This window comes from Thamnophis sirtalis, unplaced genomic scaffold (genome assembly GCF_051295495.1).
Source record: "Thamnophis sirtalis isolate CommonGarterSnake01/CBP01778 unplaced genomic scaffold, rThaSir2_p1.2 scaffold_9, whole genome shotgun sequence".
NCBI lineage: Eukaryota > Metazoa > Chordata > Lepidosauria > Squamata > Natricidae > Thamnophis > Thamnophis sirtalis.
The window spans coordinates 79,858,919-79,876,715 of record NW_028261389.1 but is presented as its reverse complement, the minus strand read 5'-3'; the positions used below and the strand labels follow the sequence as shown (position 1 = coordinate 79,876,715).

Below are 17,797 nucleotides of genomic sequence, written 5' to 3'. Positions count from 1 at the left end.
TAATAGCAATAGCAATAGCAATAGCAGTAGACTTATATACCGCTTCATAGGCCTTTCAGGCCTCTCTAAGCGGTTTACAGAGAGTCAGCATATTGCCCCCAACAATCTGGGTCCTCATTTTACCCACCTCGGAAGGATGGAAGGCTGAGTCAACCCTGAGCCAGTGAGATTTGAACCGCTGACCTGCTGATCTAGCAGTAGCCTGCAGTGCTGCATTTTAACCACTGCGCCACCTTGGAAGTGGTAGTGGTATGCAGGGCTGGGTCGCAGAACCGGTAGTGAACCTCTGGCTGGCCACGCCCCTGAACTGGTCTGCCCATTTTGGGCACATGGATCCACAGCCTCTTCCTGCCTACACACACAGGTAAGCATTGCAGTAGATGAAGTAGGTAGGTCTTTGTTATGTACAATAGACCGGATGTTTTTAAGATGTTGGAGAAACAATTTGCCTGAAGGGGTGTAGGGTTTCCTGCCTAAGCAGGGGGTTGGAATAGAAGACCTCCAAGGTCCCTTCCAACTCTGTCCCTGTTGCATTTCTTAAAGAAATTGACTCCGTTTAGTCCCTGGCCTTCTTTACAACGGTGTCTCCCTCCCTGCAGCCGACTCTTGCAAAGATTGAAATTATCTACGGGAAGATCTGAGTCCCATCAACAGGCCTTTCAACGGCTTCCAAGGAATCTGAGGAGCTGAACGTCCCCACCCAAAAATTGTCACTCGCAATGACATCTCTGATTGGCTATTGGGGGCATCTTGCCCACATGCAAAGTTTATAGCCGGGCAGTTCAATTGCTTTTGTGAACCGGAATAGTAGCTTTCTACATCTCCACTCAGCATGGGGATAAAATCATCATCTTTTTACACTACGTGATGTGGACAGATCACGGGAAGTCAGAAGAATCTTAACACTGAACTGTAGGTTTTGTTATTAAAGATGCCTGATAATAAACGTGGTCTGAAAGAGATTCCTAACGGTGCCCAGGCGTTATCCAGCCCCAAAGCGTGTTGTAATCTCATCTCGTAACAAATATCCTGTTTCCTCGCAGGAGTAAGTTGGCTTTTGTAGAGCCTTGTAACCCGAGGAGCTGCCGAGGAGATGCATCTCCGAGTAACCCAGCAACCAGAAGACAAAGACAGGTCCCAGGTTGCACTGAAAAACCAAAGGAACAGGTGAGCCATCGTAAGAAGCTTCAGGGCCTCGCTGGTGCTTTGTCAATGGAGAATTAGGAACAGATGAAGAAGATCAAGATGCATAAAACGAGCAAAAACAGAAACAAAACGTCATAAAACGAAGAAAGAAAAAAGCAAGCTCATCTCTAATCTTTTTTCGTTATTGGAAGGATCCAGGAGGTTGGGATAAAAGAATAACAGGAGGGACCTTGCTTGCCTTCAAACGTTATACGTGCTCCATCCTTGGAGCTTTTAAAGAAGGGATTGGAGAGCCACTTGTCTGAAATGGTATAGGATCTCCTGCTTGAGCAGGGGGCTCGGCTAGAAGACCTCCAAGGTCCCTTCCAGCTCTGTTATTCTGTTAAATTGAGGTCACTGAATCGTAGACATGTCTAACTCCAGATTGGACTTGCTGTCCAGCTGGCAGTTAAATCCCTCCCCTTCTACCCAGGAGAACCAGTATAGGATTTCATTTGACGGAAGTGGCCTTTTCAGAAAAAAGGGAGGTGGAGGGGGGGAAGAGAGAGTGTGGGCAGGAGGGAGGGAGAGAGAGAGAGAGACAGAGAGAAACAGATAGAGACAGAGAGAGACAGAGAAAGACAGAGAGAAAGAGACACAGAGAAAGACAGAGACAGACAGACAGAGACAGTGAGAGAAAGAGACAGAGAAAGAGAGACAGAGAGAGAGAGAGAGACAGAGAAAGACAGAGAGAGAGAGAGACAGAGAGAAAGAGAGATAGAGAGAAAGACAGAGAGAGAGACAGAGAGAGAGAGAAAGAGAGACAGAGAGAGACAGAGACAGAGAGAGACAGAAAAAGACAGAGAGAAAGAGAGAAAGAGAGAGAGAGAGAGAGTGTTAATCACTGAAGGAAACAAGCTAGTTTAGAATTGAAAGGTGATCGTCTACTTTCTCTTCTCGAGGACTACAATTTTGCAAATCAATGGCTCCATGGATCAAAGGTTCGATGCCTGGTTGTTGAGGTCCTTATGGGTTTTCTGCATAATCTTGAACCTGCTTTACCTTCCCATCGGTCTGATCTGCAGTGTTAGGAAAGCTTATCTTCTCCACAACTGGATGGATGCCTCAACCAACCCCAGGATGGCCTCCAACATCGACCTGGCCTTTCCTTTGCCCTCAGGGAAACAGGTTCCGACAGCCTTCTCCTTGAATGTCTTCCTCTGGACGTTCCTCATCGTCGCTGGGATTTCCCTTGTTGCCAAGGAACCACATCGCACGTGTGAAGACGCAGAGATCCTTCAAGGGGTTACGGGAAGATGGGCGGTCACTGGGAAAAGGTCCTCTCATCCCCTATCCCTCTTTGCCTGCCAACGAAGAATAACGTACTATGAGGTAATGTTGCTTTGTTCCCTGCGGTGGGTTTCTGCACCAGAGACAAATCCCTTGTGTGTCCAATCACACATGGCCAATAAAGAATTATCTTCTCTTTTTTCCTCTCCTCTACCCTTCGCTTCTTCTCTTCTCTTCCTTTCTCTCCTCTCTCTACACAACTCTACCCTCCCCTCCCCTTACTCTATTCTGTTCTGTTCTGCATTCCATTCCATTCTATTCTATTTTCTATTCTATTCTATTCTGTTCCGTTCTGCATTCCATTCCATTCCATTCTATTCTATTTCCTATTTTCTATTCTATTCTATTCCATATTTTCTATTCTCTTCTGTTGTTCTGTTCTGCATCCCATTCCATTCCATTCTATTCTATTTTCTATTCTATTCTATTCCATATTTTCTATTCTATTCTGTTCCGTTCTGCATTCCATTCCATTCTATTCTATTTCCTATTTTCTATTCTATTCTATTCCATATTTTCTATTCTCTTCTGTTGTTCTGTTCTGCATCCCATTCCATTCTATTTTCTATTCTATTCTATTCCATATTTTCTATTCTATTCTGTTCCGTTCTGCATTCCATTCCATTCTATTCTATTTCCTATTTTCTATTCTATTCTATTCCATATTTTCTATTCTCTTCTATTGTTCTGTTCTGCATTCCATTCCATTCTATTCTATTCCATATTTTCTATTCTTTTCTGTTGTTCTGTTCTGCATTCCATTCCATTCTATTTCATATTTTCTATTCTATTCTCTATTCTGTTCTGCATTCCATTCTATTCTATTCCATATTTTCTATTCTCTATTCTGTTCTGCATTCCATTCCATTCTATTCTATTTCATATTTTCTATTCTATCCTTTCTATTTTATTTCATATTTTCTATTCCGTTCTGTTGTATTCTATTCTATTCTTCCTTCCAATATCTATCCTATCCTGTCCTGTCAGCTTATTACAACATCTCACTGACAATTGCCTAACAACTCAGAATGGTATCTCTGCAAATACCATCAACATATTATTTTTTTTTAAACTGGGAGTATAAACACCATTATTTTTATATGCGTTGCAGCATAGAGCAGATTTACGGCTTCAAAACATCTGAAGTATTTGCCACTCCTTCCTTCAACACAATAGTTAAGAGCGGCTGATCTTCCTGGGAGAGAAAATATACCAGTTGGGGTGATATGATGTTGGGTTAGAACTGGGACCGGAATCATCCCTTTTCCTGCCTTTGAAGCTTGAGAAATGAGTTTAAACTGCAGGAACTCCAAGATGTCCAATCACGATTGAGGCCAGAATTTTCTCTTCAAATCTGCATTGGTTTATCAAACTGTAATGTAATGTAATGTAATGTAATGTAATGTAATATATATATATATGTTATATTTATGCTGATAAATAAATAAAGGGAGACTAGTATAGATCTATTTCAAGCTATTTAGCTCTCATCAGCTAGCCATACCCATGTTGGGAATCGAACCTGTGCTCTATTGCCTCTTAGGCAGATGTGTTAACCATTGAGCTACAGAGCTCGACTCCTTATCAGCCAGCCAGGGTGAGAGGTATATATTTAAAGTCACAACCCCTGGTATGCCCAAATATGGGAGGAAGGTCACAAGGTGACGAGCCGAAGGACAGAGAATGGAAGTGTGACCTTCCTCCCATATTTGGGCATACCAGGGGTTGTGACTTTATATATATATATATATATATATATATATATATATATATATATATATATATATATATATATATATATATATATATATATATATATATATATATATATATATATATATATATATATATATATATATATATATATATATATATATATATATACGTATATATATATATATACGTATATATATATATATGTATATATATATGTATATATATGTATATATGTGTATATATGTGTATATATGTGTATATATGTGTATATATATGTATATATATGTATATATATGTATGTATGTGTATATATATATATATATATACTTAAAGTCACAACCCCTGGTATGCCCAAGTGTGGGAGGAAGGTCACACTTCCACTCTCTGTCATTAGGCTCGTCACAAGAGTCCATCCAGACAGAAACCCAATATTTTTACTGTTGCCTTTGTTATATTTGTGTTTTTTATTTGTGCTGATAAATAAATAAAGGAAGACTAGTATAGATCTATTTCAAGCTATTTAGCTCTCATCAGCTAGCCATATCCTTACTGGGATTCGAACCTGTGCTCTATTGCCTTCCCAGGCAGGGAGTTAACCATTTGAGCTACAGAGAACGACTCCTTTTATCAGCCAGCCAGGGTGGGAGGTATATACTTAAAGTCACAACCCCTGGTATGCCCAAGTGTGGGAGGAAGGTCACACTTCCACTCTCTGTCATTAGGCTCGTCACAAGAGTCCATCCAGACAGAAACCCAATATTTTTACTGTTGCCTTTGTTATATTTGTGTTTTTTATTTGTGCTGATAAATAAATAAAGGAAGACTAGTATAGATCTATTTCAAGCTATTTAGCTCTCATCAGCTAGCCATGTCCTTACTGGGATTCGAACCTGTGCTCTATTGCCTTCCCAGGCAGGGAGTTAACCATTTGAGCTACAGAGAACGACTCCTTTTATCAGCCAGCCAGGGTGGGAGGTATATACTTAAAGTCACAACCCCTGGTATGCCCAAGTGTGGGAGGAAGGTCACACTTCCACTCTCTGTCATTAGGCTCGTCACAAGAGTCCATCCAGACAGAAACCCAATATTTTTACTGTTGCCTTTGTTATATTTGTGTTTTTTATTTGTGCTGATAAATAAATAAAGGAAGACTAGTATAGATCTATTTCAAGCTATGGCTAGCTGATGAGAGCTAAATAGCTTGAAATAGATCTATACTAGTCTTCCTTTATTTATTTATCAGCACAAATAAAAAACACAAATATAACAAAGGCAACAGTAAAAATATTGGGTTTCTGTCTGGATGGACTCTTGTGACGAGCCTAATGACAGAGAGTGGAAGTGTGACCTTCCTCCCACACTTGGGCATACCAGGGGTTGTGACTTTAAGTATATACCTCCCACCCTGGCTGGCTGATAAAAGGAGTCGTTCTCTGTAGCTCAAATGGTTAACTCCCTGCCTGGGAAGGCAATAGAGCACAGGTTCGAATCCCAGTAAGGATATGGCTAGCTGATGAGAGCTAAATAGCTTGAAATAGATCTATACTAGTCTTCCTTTATTTATTTATCAGCACAAATAAAAAACATATATATATATATATATATATATATATATATATATATATATATATATATATATATATATATATATATATATATATATATATATATATAATAATGGGAAAATAGGGAGGGGGGAAGAGGAAAAAGCGCCAAGGTTTTGAACGATAGCCTTACTGCCTCTTATACGGTGCATGTGATTATTGTTGTTTAGATCACTCTGGCTTTGTCAAAATGGTTAGAACATAGTATTTCCACTAATGTGCACGAAGGGATACGGTTGACAGAGAAAGGACTTCAGCTGACTGTGGTGGCCCACGGCGAGGCATGTGAGATTCCATCCGCAAGGGCAGAGGTTACACTCCGGGGTCAAGATTTCATTTGCGTCCATGCAAAGAACATGTAAGTTGCGTTGACACATCGGGACGATGCCTTTCGATCGTCTTGATGTGGGTCTGTTTTCAAATACCTACAGGATTGACTTGAAAATGGCTTTTTTTCAGGAGGCAACTCTACTTTCTTGTTGTTGTTTTTTCTTTTGGAGACGTTTCGCTTCTCGTCCCAGAAGCTTCTTCAGCTCTGACTGGATGGTGGGAGAATAGAAGGATTTATACTCCTTGGAGATAGCTGGTCATTTGCATCCTTTTAGAGAGTCATTGAGGCCACTTGGAGGTTTCTTTCTTTCTCTTTGAAGACATTTTGCTTCTCATCCAAGAAGCTTCTTCAGCTCTGACTGGATGGTGGGGAACGGAAGGATTTATATTCCTTGCAGACAGCTGGTCGTTTGCATCCTTTTAGAGGGTCGTTGAGGCCACTTGGAGGTTTTATCTGTGTCTTCGGGGTCACCTGAGTGGTGCAAATGGTTCCTGTAGTCTGCAATTTTTTCCCCTCTGGAAATCCATTCCTTCTCCCACAACCATTCTGAGGGTGTCCATCCCAAATTGCACAGATAAAAGTCTGTAGAGATTCTCCGTCATCCACGTCATGGTTGTCCCAAAGGTGCTTTTTCAGGAGGCAACAGGACTTTCTTCTTCTTTTCAGTTCTGATCCAAGAATGACCAGTTCTCTGCAAGGACTTTAAATCCTTCCATTCCCCACCATCCAGTCAGAGCTGAAGAAGTTTCTTGGATGACAAGTGCACATACTCCACAATAGTTATGTACTGTCCATTTTAAAAGAAATGTTTTAGGACAATTTTCAACCAATTGTTCTTTGTTAAGCTAACCTTCAGAGGTGGCTTGTTGATCAGAAGGCCAGCAATTCAGCGGTTCGAATCCCTAGCGCCACATAACGGAGCGAGCTCCCGTTCTTTGTCCCAGCTTCTGCCAACCTAGCAGTTCGAAAGCACATTAAAAATGCGAGTAGAAAAATAGGAACCACCTTTGGTGGGAAGGGAACATCGTTCCGTGCGCCTTCGGGTTTTAGTCATGCCAGTCACATGACCATGGAGACGTCGTCAGACAGAACTGGCTCTTGGGCTTTGAAACGGAGAAGAGCAATGCCCCCGGGAGACGGGAACGATTAGCACATATGTGCAGGGGGAACCTTTACCTTTAACCTAACCTCTTTAACCTAACCTAAGAGCCATTTTTAAAATTATACCTTAGAAGCTTTTTCATAGATACGTTTGTGACAAATATATACTGACTTTATGTGTGTGTGTGTGTGTGTGTATTGTGTCACAACTCCTGGTATGCCCAAATATGGGAGGGAGCATACTGCTTCCCTTTTCTGTCTTTCGGCTCACCCTAGGAGCCATCCAGGCAGAAAGCCATTTTTTTATGTTGCCTTTGTTGCACAAATGCAACATATAGATAGATAGATAGATAGATAGATAGATAGATAGATAGATAGATAGATAGATAGATAGATGATAGATAGATAGATAGATAGATAGATAGATAGATAGATAGATAGATAGATAGATAGATATGATCTAGAAAATGTTAAATTATAATTCCATGTTTTAAAAGGTGGTCCGTCTTTTAACAGTATTTGTTTTGGGGATTTCAGTATTTGTTCTGGAGGTTGGTATTCCAAACACCTTTCCATCACCTTCGCTGAGATCGTACTTCAAACAGACAATACTCCGGAAATTAAAGAACGACTCAATCTGATTTGCACCATGGCAGAATATCTCCACTTGGATCCTTCCTCACTCGCGCTCATCTCAGTCGGAGATTCCCTAAATAAATATTTTCGGAACCTAACGGTATTGGCTGAAGGTCTCAGCTACATCAACTCCACGAAAAGGCATCATTTTGGACTCTGTTGGCCAGTTGGCTACGGGGTATTTGCGATGCTGTCTGAATTGGTGCAAGTTCTGAGGCACAATGTTGAGTCCGACAATCTCTCGTGGCTCCTGGGCTATGAAATTGTCGGCTGGAGAGTCCTTAAACAAGGCTATGAAAAAAGGAACCCCAAGAAGATTTGGCAGAAGAGAAAAATGTCCACCCCAAAGCCTACATGGAGACCAAGCCAAACGGAGAACTCCACCGTTTTGATAGCTGCTGTGCCAGAGACATCTTCAGTTGTAAAGTCTGAAGCAAGTTCATCACTTGTCAATAAAACCACTTTCTCTGTTACCCATCCTTACGCGGACCTCAGTACACAACCTGCAATGGTCAATGTGGATTTGGAGAGCCTTCAGGTCTCCAAATCTACCTTGTTTCATTACCTCTCTTCTGAACTTTCGCCTTCCTTGATGCTAAGCTCCACAGAATTTGAGGAGAAAGGGACTTTTGAAACCCCACCAATATCAGAGCATCTACTGTATGGACCCTCACTAGATACTGCAACACAAGGGGATTTCCCCACGACTCAAAAATCTGAGCCGAAGTATAATTCCACGTTCTATTACTTCAGCTTGTTCATACCTATGACCAAAAATTATTTCTCCAACTCTGTTGGCCATCCAAGGGACATTTTACCAGAAGAAATGCCTTCTACCCCATCATCTCCAGAACCTCTCTCAGGAGAATTAAGAAATCTAAGTGACCATAGCCCGTTCATGCATCGAACGATGTCTGGATTTAAATTTGGAGAGATCATTTCTATAATCGAACTTTCTCGGCCTTCCATGGCGACCTTAGCATATTTAAGGACATCACTGTCATCTTCTGAACTGTCATTCTCTAGTGATGCAATCTCTCTGATTTTCCTACATGACAGCTATTGGAATCCAAAATTACTTAATGTCGACAGTTCTGTGTCAGATACTTTTATGACATTAGCACCGATAAAGCAGACAGACCTTTCCGAATGGATCAAAAGCTCCATCTTGACCAACATCCCATCCATATTTGATGCTCTCGTTACAGATTTTCACCCCAAACTTGGTTCTCTACCCAATGCATGCCCATCAACTCAATTGTATTGCTGGGATAATGTTCCAACTTCATCAAAACGTTCCACAGATAGGTTGAACAACAACACTTTATTCTCCAGTAAAACTCTACTAACACTTAGCCTCCTGACTAAAACAATTAGCAACCCTGTGCTTTTCCCTTCTTTCTCATCAGTTTCAGTGGAATTGACATTATTGTTTGGATCTGGTAATATATTCCCTATGGAAAAATTGCCCGAGAGAAGACAGGTTAGCTCAGATGGAATGAACCCCGGTGAATCTTTTGCAACTATTCCATTGACCTACAGATTTGTTACGACAGGAAACAGTGTCTTAGTAGTTACGAAAACGGAAATGGACACCTCCCTTCGGATAAAAGGAACAACTCTGTTTTATATCACAACATCCAGTGCTGTTATCTTAAGCAGCGGATTCCTTCGTCAAGAAGAGAGATCTCATAGAAAAAGCCAGGCACTGGAATGGCTCTCTTGCGGATCTTTATGGATTACTCCCCCTCTAGAACTTGCTCATACCTCCAGTTTTCATTTTTCTACAAATCAGTGTGACTCTATCCGCAATTTAGTTCGAACGCCAGTGATAGAATCCGATGCTTTGCCACTGGATACCAACGATTTAAGTTTGGGAAGCTCGTTTGGAACCAAAACGAATGTCCAAATTACAAAGGATGTTGTCTCAAAATCGAAAGAAGCGGTCATTGTTTTCAGCCACATAGGAGTATCTGTGGAGAATGGACTTCCTGCCACTACTCCGTACCAGAAAACACAAGGTAAGTTGTGGTGTAAATTAGTTCAGGTAGCCCTTGATTTATGACAATTGAACCCAAGGTTTATGTTGTTGAGCAAGACACCCCATCTTACAATCTTGTTGTTAAGTGAACCACTACTGCTGTTGAATTGGTCACAGGGTTGTTAAGTGAATCTGGCTTCTCCGTTGAGTTTGCTAGTCAGGTTACAAAAGGGGGGGATCACGTGATACACACACCCCGGGACGCCGCGACCGTCATCAATCTGAGTCTGTTGCCAAGCATCTGATTGTAAATCATACGATCGCGGGGATGCTACGACGGTCCAAAGTGTGAAAAATGGTCATAAGTACCATTATAACTTTGAACGGGGAAGAACTACCTGTGTTCATTTTTAGTACAGGTGGTGCCTCCAGGAATTAAGTAACGAGTCTACCAAGGTACCACTGGAATACAAAACTATTCAGGAAGCGTGTTGGAACTCTTAAAGTCCGATCCATAGCTTGGAAATAAGGAGTCCTTCAATATCAAACGGTGGTCCATCTCTTTCTAACCAAGTCAACTAGGGGCGGCTAGAAAGAGCCCAGAGACACAGGTTGCCTTCTTCATCATCATTGGATAGGGTGCTTCTCCCAAAGGGGCTTTTTCAAGAGACAACTGGACTTCCTGGTTTTCTGGACTCTTCGGCTTTCAGAGTGGAAGAAGCTTCTTGGAGACGTCTTCAAAGAAATACCAAAAAGTCCAGTTGCCTCTTGAAAAAAGCACCTTTAGGACAACCATGACCTGGATGATGGAGAACCTTCGTAGACTTGGTTCTTTACCGTTCTCTTCTATGATTTTGTTTTTATTCAGGTCAGCCAAACACTCCTCCCAGAGTCATTCACGCCATTAAGTGGATCGCAGCCACGGTCGGGCACGAGTTCTCGTTTTTAATACCGCCAGAAACATTTCATGACCAAGAAGACGGGGATTCAACTCAGCTGACCCTCGGAATGATCCCCGTCGACGGCTCCCCGACAGATCTGGAAAGCTGGTTACAATTTAATGCCAGGGATCGAAGTATGTATGGTTATCCGCTTGCTGCTGATTTCCAGTATTCCCCTCAAGAGTTTGTACTCTTTGCCACAGACTCGGGAGGATTAAAGACCGAAGATAAATTCGTCGTACAAATATTCAAACCAGCTATTATCCCGTGCCACGTTTATACGGTCATCGCGACAAATAGCTACCACTCGTTCCTGAAAAACAGAACAAGGATTCACTTCTTTTTCAAGAAACTTTCCGATTATTTGTTGGCGGAGAGCCCTGCGGATGTGGTTCTGCTTCATCTCAAAACTGGGTCCGCCGTGTTCACGTGGTACAACAAATCGTTGTGCCCAAAGACTGAGAAATGTGCGAGAGATGACGTCCAGCATGTGCTCACCAAACTAGGAAGGCCCGGGGAAGACGTCCATCCAGATTTCACGGAAGCCATGTTGCCAGAATTCAAAATCGAACAGATCGGAGAAGTGGCGTATGCTGGGATTTGCTCGTCCGCGACAAAACCAACGAACAAGTCTGAAGTGTTCAACAGGACTGTCACTGGATTTAACGGCGGCAACTGTTGGATAACAAACGCTCTCACGGCCTTGTTAATTGCTGTATGTTCCACAACTTTAGTGTTCCTAATTGTTGTCCATTGTCAGAAGTATCACAAGAAAACGTTTCAACCACTGTGTTCACTTTCCTGTGGCCGCATCGACTTCAAGATGGACACGCCGACTTCGCGCCAATCTCCTCCGTTGGAACGGGATGTTCCTCCATTAACTCGGTTACCGTTACCCGTGTCAATGGTTTTCCAACAGCGTTCCTTCAGGCCGCATCGAGCTCTGGTGATCACAAGGCTTCCATCCCCTCCCAAATATAGACTTCCGCCATTGTATGGGAGACAGGATCCCGGATGACCCCACTCACTCGTTCCAATACAAGTCTGTTCTCATTTATTTATTAAAGTTATATGCTGCTCTGTCTCGTGATCCAAAGCGAGTCTATATAAAAGTCTATCTGGAATCTGTACTCCATTTCTTCTTTTTATACCTTCTAGCCCAGGGGTGTCAAACTCAATTTCGTTGAGGGCCGCATTGAGGGTTTGGTTGACTCCGGGGGAGGGATGACTGGGTGGGCATGGCCAGCTTGACACCACTCCCCAAAGTGCTGGCATGCTTCCTCTTCGCATTGTGTAGACTGAGCCGAAGCGATCCTGGTGTCACCTTGGCTTTCTAGAAAGAATGTTGTTATGGCTACATATCATCTAACTCCATACAATCCCCCCCCTCCCATTTTCCCACCATAGAAAATGCACAGCACAATAATAGAAAGTATGGCAGGACAAAAACCCAAAATAAAAGATGGCTGCAGGCCTTATATTTTCTAAGGCATCCCCAGGGGCCGGATCCAACCACATCATGGGCCGGATCCAGCTCACGGGCCTTGTGTTCGTCACCCCTGTTCTAGCCGTAAACAAAGGCATAGGGTTTTTTTTTTTCTGCAAAAAAGTTCCCATAATTAATTAGACGTTTGGATATATTATTCAAAATGTCGTAATAAAAATTGTGTAGCTAACCAAGAACCTTAGCCAGAAACTTTCCCCCCTTTCGATAGGATGAGATAGTTGTCCCGTCATTTGGTCACCAGCAAAGTATTTCATACCATGTTCAGCTCCTGTTCTCGGTCAGCAAAGATGGAGCCGACAGGAATAACTTCCTGCAACAATCACAACTTGTGTTTAGGTTGTTAATGATAAGTGCCTGTGGAGCCAAAATGACGTGACGATTGCGACCAAGATGAGGATATTTAATGCTTCCATCCGCACAATCTTACTGTATGGCTCGGAATCGTGGACTTTACTTAAAAGCGACCTGAACCTATTAGAACGATTCCAGCTAAGATGCCTGCGCAACATTCTGCACATAACTCTACGGGACCGAGGGAAAAACGAAACGGTATTGCAGCTGTGTAAAAACCAAACTACAATCGAACTTTACCTAAGAAGACAACGACTTAGATGGTTTGGACACGTTTGCCGTATGGACAATAGCCGATTACCTTACCGATCGATTAACTCGCTGCGACCGGATGGGTGGAAAATCGCACGAAATGCCCCAAAGAAAATATGGATATCCCAAGTGGCTCACGGATCTTCAACCACTCCATTTCTCGATAACCGATGCCCAACAAGCCGCCCTAAATCGGGATCAATGGCGTGCTGTAATCCGTGACGTCCTGCCCCTGGCCTTCACAATGCAACGGTCACTGCCTTATGGACGTTGACATTTACGAAGATTAAGTCCAAGTAAGTTGTTAATGATAGCATCCTTGATAGGGAAAGGCCCTGAGATTTCATACTGTTTAAAAAAGGGGAGACTGCCCCTTTAGACACACCTATCAGTGAGGCCCCCATTCTTAAAACTGGCATTTATTTATTAATCAAATCTATAAATTTGACTAACTTATCTCAGCAAAGGTGAATTAGAACAAGAAATAAAGCTAAAAAATGTGCAATGTATTAAAATAAAATTAATACAGGCGGTCGACTTACTACAATTGAGCCTAAGATTTACGTTGTTAAGCGAGATGGTTGGGCTTTGTCTTATTTTACGAACTTTCTTCAGTTACTAAGTGAATCACGGCAGTTGTTAATAACTTGGTGGTTAAGTGAATTGGGATTTCCCGCTGACGTTGCTTGTCAGGAGGTCGCAAAAGAGGATGACGTGACCCCGGGACACTGCAAACCGTCATAAATACGAGTCAGTGGCCAAATGTCTGAATTTGCATCACGTGGCCACGGGGGGGGGGGGGCTGCAACCATCATTATTGTGAAAAATGGTCATCGGTCTCTTTTTCCAGTGTCATTGTAACTTCGAATGGTCACTAAACAAACTGTTGTAAGTTGAGGACTACCTGTACATATTAGAAAGGGGGGGGGACCACAGGAGGAGGAGGAGGATTTAAAATAACCGAAGGGATTTCCTCTAAAGGGCAAAAAGGAAACTTCAGTTGTACTTCTAAGATAGTGTTTCTCAACCTTGTCAACTTGAAGATGTCTGGACTTCAACTCCCAGAATTCCCCAGACAGCATTCGCTGGCTGGGGAATTCTGGGAGTTGAAGTCCAGACATCTTCAAGTTGACAAGGTTGAGAAACACTGTTCTAAGAGAAGAGGTAGAGTTAACCCTTTCCTCTTAGCCAGGGGTGAGTTCCGGCTTTTGTTACTGGCGGTTCGCCCAGGGACGTGCTTCGCGCATGCACATGGGCAGTAACAAAGAACAAGATGGCAGCCCCTATGGCGCCACCGACAGAACCGGCTCAGGGGCGTGGCCATCCAAGTTACTACCTACTTGGCCGAACCGATCCAAACCAGTAGGAACCCACCTCTACTCTGAGCTCCATCTTAAATAACCACAGTCTTGCAACACAAGAACTATAGCAATAGCAGTTAGACTTATATACCGCTTCATAGGGCTATCAGCCCTCTCTAAGCGGTTTACAGAGTCAGCATATCGCCCCCAGCAACAATCCGGGTCCTCATTTCACCCACCTCGGAAGGATGGAAGGCTGAGTCGACCCTGAGCCGGTGAGATTTGAACAGCCGAACTGCAGAACTGCAGTCAGCTGAAGTAGCCTGCAGTGCTGCATTTAACCACTGCGCCACCTCGGCTCTTTAAACTAGCCAGTTTACACAACGTGTGAGTTTCTTGAAGGGGTTTTCTATGGAATCACGCAGCCTTTCTCAATCGAAGCAACATTACGATGTGTGGACTTCAACTCCCAGAATTCTCCAGCCAGCATGGACGACGTTAACAGCATTTCACTAAAAGCCTGGACTCTCAAGTATAGCAATAGAGCCGAGGTGGCGCAGTGGTTAAATGCAGCACTGCAGGCTACTTCAGCTGACTGCAGTTCTGCAGTTCGGCTGTTCAAATCTCACCGGCTCAGGGTTGACTCAGCCTTCCATCCTTCCAAGGTGGGTGAAATGAGGACCCGGATTGTTGTTGGGGGTGATATGCTGACTCTGTAAACCGCTTAGAGAGGGCTGAAAGCCCTATGAAGCGGCATATAAGTCTAACTATTGCTATTGCTATAGTTCTATCTATCTATCTATCTATCTATCTATCTATCTATCTATCTATCTATCTATCTATCATCTATCTATCTATTCTATTCTATCTATATCTATCTCTCCCTCTCTCTATATCTATCTATCTATCATCTATCTATCTATCTATCTATCTATCTATCTATCTATCTATCTATCTATCTATCTATCTATCTATCTATCTATCTATCTTTCTGGGTGAAATGAGGACCCAGACTGTGGGGGCGATATGCTGACTCTGTAAACTGCTTAGAGAGGCTGAAAGCCCTATGAAGCGGTAGATAAGTCTAACTGCTATTGCTATCTATCTATCTATCTATCTATCTATCTATCTATCTATCTATCTATCTATCTATCTATCTATCTATCTATCTATCTATCTATCTTTCTGGGTGAAATGAGGACCCAGACTGTGTGGGCGATATGCTGACTCTGTAAACCGCTTAGAGAGGGACGAAAGCCCTATGAAGCGGTATATAAGTCTAACTGCTATTGCTATTGCTATTGCAATAGGATTTAAACCAAAGAAAAAACTCAAGTAGCAAGAATTGTGCTTTTTCTTCGAACAAAAACAACAACAACAACAACGCCCTTTATATGCAGTCATAAAAAGATCTGCGTGCAAATTGAAATTCTCTTTCCTCTTAAAGAGTCCCGTGGGGTTTGGAACAAATAGTATATTTATTTTGCATCTTTTCATACAAAAGCGCTAAAATTATTACAAAAATGTAAAAAGCAACCAAAATAACGGAACTGTACAGTTAGAGAGAGATATCAAATCAGGCATTAAAAGTTTACAGGTGGCGAACAGAATTCACTGCCGGCTGGGTTTCCCATTTTCTGTGCTTTCCACTCTGAAAACAAATCAAAATGACAAGGTTAATGAATATCTTTTGTCAATTATCTAAAAATAGGACAATGAGGCCGAGAGTCTCATCATTACACTTTTAAACCTAAAAAAGAGATACAGTCGTTAAAATTATGTGTAGAGAGCAGGGTAGAATAAAAACACAGAAAACTTTGTAGTTCCCTTATAACCAATTTGCAACCATTACTTAATTCAGTTTACATTTGCAACTCTTGTTGAAGGTCAACTAATTTTAATCTTGCTTTTAGAATCAACTGAATTTTTGGGGAATGGAAGTTTATGTCATCAAATCCACAGAACGGGATCGAAATAAGCCTAACGGGAAGCAAGGCCTCTATTATTCAAGGCTGGCCAGCTATTATAAACTTCCGTTTAACATAAATCTCCAAGATGGTTTATGCATTCTTCAATTACTTTAATTGCCGTTTTAAGTTCAGGAATTCAGCCTGGGGAATTTCTGTCGAGTTTAGGAAATTAAGTATATTCTTAACACACTGCTTTTTTTTTATCAAACAAGCAATGTCCATGTAAACCTTTTATTTGCAAGATGATATTTGCAAGAATTAAAACCTTTGAAATGTTTCAACAGTTGAACAAAATGTTCGCCTTCTGGCTCTTTATTTATAATTCTTATTGTAAACGGTACATATATAATCATCATCATCATCTTTTAACGACCCCAATAATTCCTTGCAGGGTGGAATCTGGGCAAATGAATGGCACTAGCAGTGTGTTTTAGTGCCCGGAAGCCCTTCCTGTTGCCAATGAGGAGTTTTCTTCAGCAGATATATATTCTCAGTGTGTCGAGAGAGAGAAATATCTGCCTCTAGCCTCCTGATTGTGAAAACTCCACCTCTAAGCACACACACACACACACACACACACACACACACACACACACACACACACAGCACTAACAGAATATTTTAATGCCAAGGGCAAAATGTTCAGATACGTTATCAACCAGACATAAGCACACATCCTGTAGCAAGCCACGTGGAGATACAAACCCGTTCTCCTCTTTAAGATGTTGGTACAGTTCGGCTTTATTGTTGACAGAACTTAAGCGGCCAATAAATTCTTGATGTTTCCTAGAATTTGCAGCATTAATCCTGTTGCTCCAAAGGGACAGAAGGGATATTGGCCCTATAAAAAGATAAAAATCCATGAAGAAAATCTAAGCGCCCTCATTAATTTGCCTTCTTAAATCTAATTTTCTTACTTGCACTCCAAAAGAACAAAGCCTTTTCCTGTGTTCGTACTGTTATTTGCCTTACTTTTCGCCGTAAAAATCTACAACCGCATCTCCAATTTGTTAAAACAATAATAATTGCCCTCCAGGTGCAAATTTTTTTTAATAATCTGTTCAATCTACAACGCAACCACGGTGCTGGTTTATGCCTGGTTGAAATTAACATGATTAGTGCCGTGGGGTGATGAACTGACAACGAACAAGCCAATTCTTCGGGTTTTAATTCTCCTTACTTATACATATATAAAAATATGCCCTCCGTCAGCCACGGGTTCACTTTTTGGGATAGCTTGAAATGATTTGGACCGTACCTTTATTTTTTTCCGGCCCTGGCAAGTCATCCATCGCAACAAGGGGCTTCTTGTTGGGGGGCTCCGGGGAATCGGGAGAATCTTTGATGACTTCTGCTTCTGCGAGTTCCTCTTTTTCGCGATCTAATAAGCCTTTTAACCTACAGAGACCGAGAGAAAATAACTCGATAACCGCGATTTTGTCGTCCGCGGTTTTGTGGTGGAGCCGATGACCGTGACCCGTCAAAACCGCGTTCCACAAAAGCGCGGTCGACGAAATCGCGTATGTGACGTCATCACAACGCAACGAAAAAGATCGAAAAATTGAAATAAAAATTAAATTACAGCAAGCCGATTCACATAAAGGTAAGGGTTAGGTTAAGGGTTAGGGTTA

General features: G+C 42.0%; 2 protein-coding genes across 5 annotated transcripts in view; one reads left to right on the top strand and one right to left on the bottom strand.

Moving 5' to 3' along the window:
• Positions 1 to 2,201: 2,201 nt before the first annotated feature.
• Positions 2,202 to 11,915, top strand: LOC106538138 (uncharacterized). Its single transcript, XM_087722377.1, has 4 exons — positions 2,202 to 2,517; positions 5,966 to 6,153; positions 7,765 to 9,884; positions 10,713 to 11,915. The coding sequence occupies exons 1-4, from the start codon at positions 2,242 to 2,244 to the stop codon at positions 11,801 to 11,803; spliced, it is 3,675 nt and encodes a 1,224-aa protein (XP_087578503.1). The 5' UTR covers positions 2,202 to 2,241; the 3' UTR covers positions 11,804 to 11,915.
• A 3,740-nt stretch (positions 11,916 to 15,655) lies between these two features.
• INTS13 (integrator complex subunit 13) overlaps positions 15,656 to 17,797 on the bottom strand; it is a 25,906-nt gene continuing 23,764 nt past the window's right edge. For all 4 annotated transcript variants that reach the window (XM_087722370.1, XM_087722372.1, XM_087722371.1 and 1 more), the window contains exons 15-17: positions 17,425 to 17,564; positions 16,872 to 17,007; positions 15,656 to 15,847 (exon numbers count right to left, since the gene is read on the bottom strand). In XM_087722370.1, the coding sequence (XP_087578496.1) occupies positions 15,808 to 15,847; positions 16,872 to 17,007; positions 17,425 to 17,564 (316 nt within the window). In that variant the 3' untranslated portion in view covers positions 15,656 to 15,807. The remainder of the gene's footprint in view (positions 15,848 to 16,871; positions 17,008 to 17,424; positions 17,565 to 17,797) is intronic.

Coding starts and splice junctions, on each gene's coding strand:
- LOC106538138 (XM_087722377.1), top strand. CDS start 2,242: ATGGATGCCTCAACCAACCCCAGGATGGCCTCCAACATCGACCTGGCC. Junction 6,154..7,764: donor TGCGTCCATGCAAAGAACAT/GTAAGTTGCGTT, acceptor TGGGGATTTCAG/TATTTGTTCTGGAGGTTGGT. Junction 9,885..10,712: donor TCCGTACCAGAAAACACAAG/GTAAGTTGTGGT, acceptor GTTTTTATTCAG/GTCAGCCAAACACTCCTCCC.